Source organism: Eucalyptus grandis, chromosome 6, assembly GCF_016545825.1.
Source record: "Eucalyptus grandis isolate ANBG69807.140 chromosome 6, ASM1654582v1, whole genome shotgun sequence".
In the NCBI taxonomy this organism is placed as follows: domain Eukaryota; kingdom Viridiplantae; phylum Streptophyta; class Magnoliopsida; order Myrtales; family Myrtaceae; genus Eucalyptus; species Eucalyptus grandis.
Window position 1 is genome coordinate 52,965,056 of NC_052617.1, and position 5,308 is coordinate 52,970,363.

The window sequence follows — 5,308 nt, forward strand, 5'->3', positions numbered from 1 at the left end:
TAACAGCACATTGTTCAAATAGGAGATTGTTGACAACCCATTTCACGTTTAAAACAAAAAAAGGAAAATCAGAGTTTTGGAATGGTTTTACCCTCAGTTTCTCGATCTGATTCTGCACAGACTGCAGAACTCGGTTTCCCAACAATATCAGCTAAAAGATCTTTGTGTTCCTTCTCCAAGGTCTCAACATCCATTACCCTTAGCTCACCCTGCATCGAACCACAGAAAACAACAGATGTTGAGACATAAATACAACCAAGTACAATCAATAAAAAGTCCCGGACCTGCACTTTAAGGATCCATTTTAGAACCAAGTTCAGCGGATAAGCCAAACCGCATTAATAGAACTTCAAGTTGCCTATATTTGTAATGATTTGGTTCATTAAAACCAAATGCAGACATTCTACATCGGTATTGCATGAACTACAAGTATTATGGTGATTGAGTATAACCTATACTTGACAAAACCTATTGCCTTGATACTCACCTGGAACTCATTTGACTGGCTTTTAAGTTGCTCAATTTGCTGCTTCATCTGCAATAATAGGCGTTGCACTAGCACCATTAGTGTTCATGAAGAAATGATGATAAGCTGTAAATCAAGGATATTAGCTCCTAATGTTTAGTTGCCTCTTAACAACTTTACTTCTAGTGATTAAAAATTGTACATCACACTCATGCCAAATGGCGAAATTAACAGATAATGATGGAGGCATGAGTACCAAATCAAAGCTAAAACCCCCCTAGAGGTATCAGTTTAGTCGATTAGGCATGTAATTTGAATCGACCTGCTCCATGGCAGTTTTCTGCCAGATTATAAAATTGGAATGGAATGTGCTTCATTCAGGACCCTGAGTTGGCATGCTCTATTTTTCTAGTGTTTATTTCCAAGATGAGCAGTGTGGTGCACATTATCACATGTCCGCTCTAAGCTTTGACAATTAGTGAAAATCATTTTAATCAGAGAAGTGAAATCAATACATTGTGAAATTTAGATATGAACTTAACTGCAGAATTTTCTACAGCTAGCTTAGCTTTTGCTCTTTTGATCTCGTCAAGTTTTGCTGTAACAGAATCCACCCTTGTTCTGTCAGTTCAAGCATTAAATTTAAGTAACTACGCTGTTCAATGAACATAATTCTTTTGTTTTTAGTTTTGTATGTAAGTACCATGTTATCAAAAAGGAGGTGATTGGAAAGTTTGCCTCCTGCTGCAAAGGTATCAGCATTAGATATCAAAAGTAAACCGCAATGGAAGTTTTTGTAACACAAAACCTCACGGTGTACAGTACAGGGAGCATGGCTTCCAATTGTATCTGCTTACTGACACTTACATGCAAGTGATAAGTTTTCCTGGTGTAGATCCTGCCTTAAGTTGAAACATCAGATTGCGATGACCAGATGAAGCAACAAACAGCCTGACAACAATTGGCAGTGCTCCAGCATAAATTAAGGAAAGGTTGACAGAGACTCAGCAGTTATTAAAGGGAACTGGCTAACATATCTCAATAATATATTTGTCAAACTAAACTCATACCAAAGCAAAGAAAAATGAAACCATTCTTGTTTTAAGTGTATGGCAAAATGATGATCTATGCTGAAGAAACAGGTGTCAAGCTGTTAAAAAGCACAATAGATCATGACGACATGAAAATAAAAACTCCAAAGAAGATCACATGTATGGTCTAATAGGTCAAACTTGAAAAGGCTAAATACCCATACCTCCAGCTGTAACCTTTTCTTCATCCAATGTTTCCTCGACCTGCCAATATTCTGGTTAGCAAAGCACTGCTATGGTCTAATAAGCTTATTACTAACCATTTGGCTGCAAGGTAATAGCCAAGGCAGACATAAGAGAATTGAAGGTGGTTAACAGACTCTTTCCGAGAGGGGAACCATAATATAATTAGAGGTCCCATCATAAATTCAGCCTTCAGTTCACAAAATAAAAAATGTTCAGCCTTTCGAAGATCAATATTGAGGAACTACAAGAGGGAAAAAAGTGACTGAAGTAATGCAAACCAAGATGTTTGTACTTGTTTGTGAGCGAGCGAATTTAAAAGTACATATATGGTTGGAGCACAACAAAGGATGATCCTCCTCCATATGACAAATTTAAAATCTGAAGGTAACAGCAAGTCCAAAAGAAGAATAAACAAAAAGGAGTACCAAGTCATGCACTCCTGTGTCTGGGCTTGGCATGCGACAGTTAAGCCATCCCTAAAAGAACAGGATAAAAAAACTGTCAGCTTGGTGGACATTCTGAAGTTGAGAGGTCAAAACTTGAGAAATCTTACTTGTAGCTTCTGGAATTTGACATCTATATCCTCAGCAACCTTGGCATAGTAAGTGCTGAAAGTGCAAGAAATTCAGTGAAGAGGTGAAGAACACAGCATCTTTTGGGTTCAAGGACACAACAAAATTAGATACTTGAGAACAGGCCAGTAACCTTTTCTCAACAAGTTTGGCCAATAAGCTTACTCCTTGGTGGACTAGCTCCAAAGTCTGCGAAGAACTCCAACAAGTATTTATGGTAAGATAAAATTACCCAAGTTTTCTTTATTAAGCATAATCGATCATGTGGAAAGCCTCACACTCCAGCATATATATCATCGTCCACCATATCAGATCCAACTCAATTTCCTTAAATATAAATAATAAACACAAGGTTGCACAGTACAGAAATCTCACACAATTGACTTTAAAAGTGTCAAAATCAAAATTACATATGCTCTTGCCAGTTCTACATGGATAAACTTGAAAATCAACACAGAAATGAGTGAAAAATTACCTATCTTCACACATTTGGATAATTCCTATTCGAGTATTAGCTGCTTCGACAGCCAAGTATTAAAGCAAATAGCACTTTAGCACATAAAATTTGTCTCCAGGGAAACTATGAAAAGGCTCCAGGAAAAAGATATTTATGCATTTCATCACTGGTCTGACTGCCTTTTAGGATGTCAGCTCATATCAGATAAACGTCCATGTCCGGTAAATTGAAAGACAAATTTGAAAATTTACCAACTTCCTCGCCATCCTCACATTCTGCTACTGACCCAAATCTAAAATCCATGTTGACATTAGAGTTCTGCTTGACGTCCCAAGCTATGTACTAGCCATCTAAAGCAGCCAAACTGTAATCTTGAAACTATTCTCTGTAAGCTATCTATCAACCTTCGGTGGTATATTAGTTTTTAATACAATGTCTAACTCTCCAGAATTATTTTGAGATGTATGATCGTCTCCATTCCCACAACATATTACAGTGCTTTTATGCACTAACCTGATCATCAGAAAAGCCATTACACAAAAAATAATCGCTGCAAACAATAGAGTTCAATACTTCTCTTCATCTGGTATCTTTCTATCTCGGAGTGGACTAAGGCCTGAACTTTAAGTCACAGATTTTCTTTAAGATATCATGAAGCTAGCAGCTTGAACAAATTATTCACATCAACACAAGCAAAAGACCAATCAACTAATAGAGAGACATATACTTGAGGAAGGACGCGGCATACTATTTCTGTTGAATTGGATGCAAAGTTGAATTTCAACGTGATAGAATGGTGGAAAAGATTTTTCCAAGTTCCACACATTACATCTCAGCGTAAGATTTATCTCTGGAGTTAATGAGTAAGGCAGGTAGAATAGCATCTTATCACAAGATCTCGGTGAAGGACGGATATCACAGTTCAGCATATCAGATATAAGGCTGAAGATCACTTCCTTTTTCAGAACCCAACAGGTGATCGTGTTCTTCTTTTCCTCTCTTTTGGTGAAGTTTGTCTAACTCATCACTATTAATTAAATTACACATATTTGAATAAGGAGGAGCTCTACCTGCATCAGTGTGCGACAATCAGCTTCCAAAGAAGCGACCTTTCTCTGTTTGTCCAATATCTGAGAGCATATTTGACCTTTTGAAGTCATCATCTGCTCTGTTCCTTCTTTAAGCTTCTGAATTTCAGATTTTGCTGGACAAACAACGTTTTTAAAAAGAAAAGGAAGTTAAGTCCTCTAAGAAAAGGAAAAGATTGTTTGCTTTTAACAAGTCTATACAGTAGCTTGCACAACAAAATCACCCGAAAGCAGTCATGATTGAAACACGAGGATAAAAGATTTTGGCCAAACTAACAATAACTTGCACGAATTGATTGTGTAAATACTTTCAAGGAGATATAGAAGAAGAGTAAAGCTTAAATTTAAAAAGTTACTGTAATTATCACACACGAGGTGAAGAAGAATCATGCAGCTCTTGAATCCCTACAACAAGGTCCATAACCCATCAACTGATAGGGACAGGAGAACAAACACCAGCTCAGCATTGGAAAGATGCTCTCTGAAACAAACAGAAATATCAATTATGGATTGGAAAGATGCTCTCTGAAACAAACAGAATTATCAATTAATGCGCATCAAATAATTGGGTGTTCTCATGTACAAAGAGACCTAGCAAGCATGCACCTCTTTAGTTAAACGTCTTTCAGCTACAACTCCGCTAATAAAGCATCATCATGATTCAACTTACCATCATCTTCATCTTATATGTAAATTTAAAATGATAATCAACACTAATTTGATAAAAGATTGACATTTAGTGTAATTAGTACTACCCAGGGACGACTCATATTGAGAGTTAAAATAATGTCAGCTTAACTGAAAAGCATTCACTCATGAAAAGCTTTGCATGAATCTCGCTTGAATTTAAATATCCAACACGAATATAGGCAATGAGTTTAGAGAAAGCATTGCATACTATACTGAACTCTTGCAGAAAGTTATTGCGGTTTTTAGTATGTAGTCCACAGGTAGATAAGCAAAAGTGTAGATCAGGTAATACATAAGTTCACAAATACATCAATCATGTGTGCCTGAGCGTGGTCATGTGTGTAAGAGAAAGTAGCACATGAGAGAGATAAACTGAACCAGAAGTGAGGTCGCTTTCCAGAGATTGAATGGTAGTAATCTGCATCTGCTCTTCGACTGAGATCTTGGCCGCCTGATCCTCCACATCTTTCAATTCACAATTGCAACTCAGCAACATTTATTTACAGAAGGTGTACATGTTTTTCTTTCAGAGAACGACAGGTATAGAAGTACCGTTCATTCGATATCACAGAGCCTTCCTGTACTGCAAGTATTCCTCCATCTTCAAACTGTAAAGACATTCATATCACTTGCCGCACCATGTACCAAAGCGGAAAATCATCAAACAAAGGCGCTTTTCCCTTAAAAATTTCTGTGCGGCAATACTGCGTCGTAAAACTCAAATCTAGCGAAAGCAAGGGCTTATATTCCCGATTATG

The 5,308-nt window shown here is 37.2% G+C and overlaps 1 protein-coding gene across 2 annotated transcripts; it reads right to left on the bottom strand.

Moving 5' to 3' along the window:
• Nucleotides 1–912: 912 nt before the first annotated feature.
• LOC108960628 lies at nt 913–4,322 on the bottom strand. Of its 2 annotated transcripts, none has more exons than XM_039314973.1 (6): nt 4,233–4,322; nt 3,843–3,976; nt 2,449–2,504; nt 2,297–2,351; nt 2,181–2,219; nt 913–1,761 (listed from the first exon to the last, which is right to left on the bottom strand). In XM_039314973.1, exons 1-6 carry the CDS (start codon nt 4,279–4,281, stop codon nt 1,708–1,710), a joined length of 387 nt encoding a protein of 128 aa, XP_039170907.1. In that variant the 5' UTR covers nt 4,282–4,322; the 3' UTR covers nt 913–1,707. The 2 variants fall into 2 exon arrangements, with proteins under 2 accessions (XP_039170907.1, XP_039170906.1); XM_039314972.1 differs by having other exon boundaries at nt 2,169–2,219.
• Nucleotides 4,323–5,308: the final 986 nt, after the last annotated feature.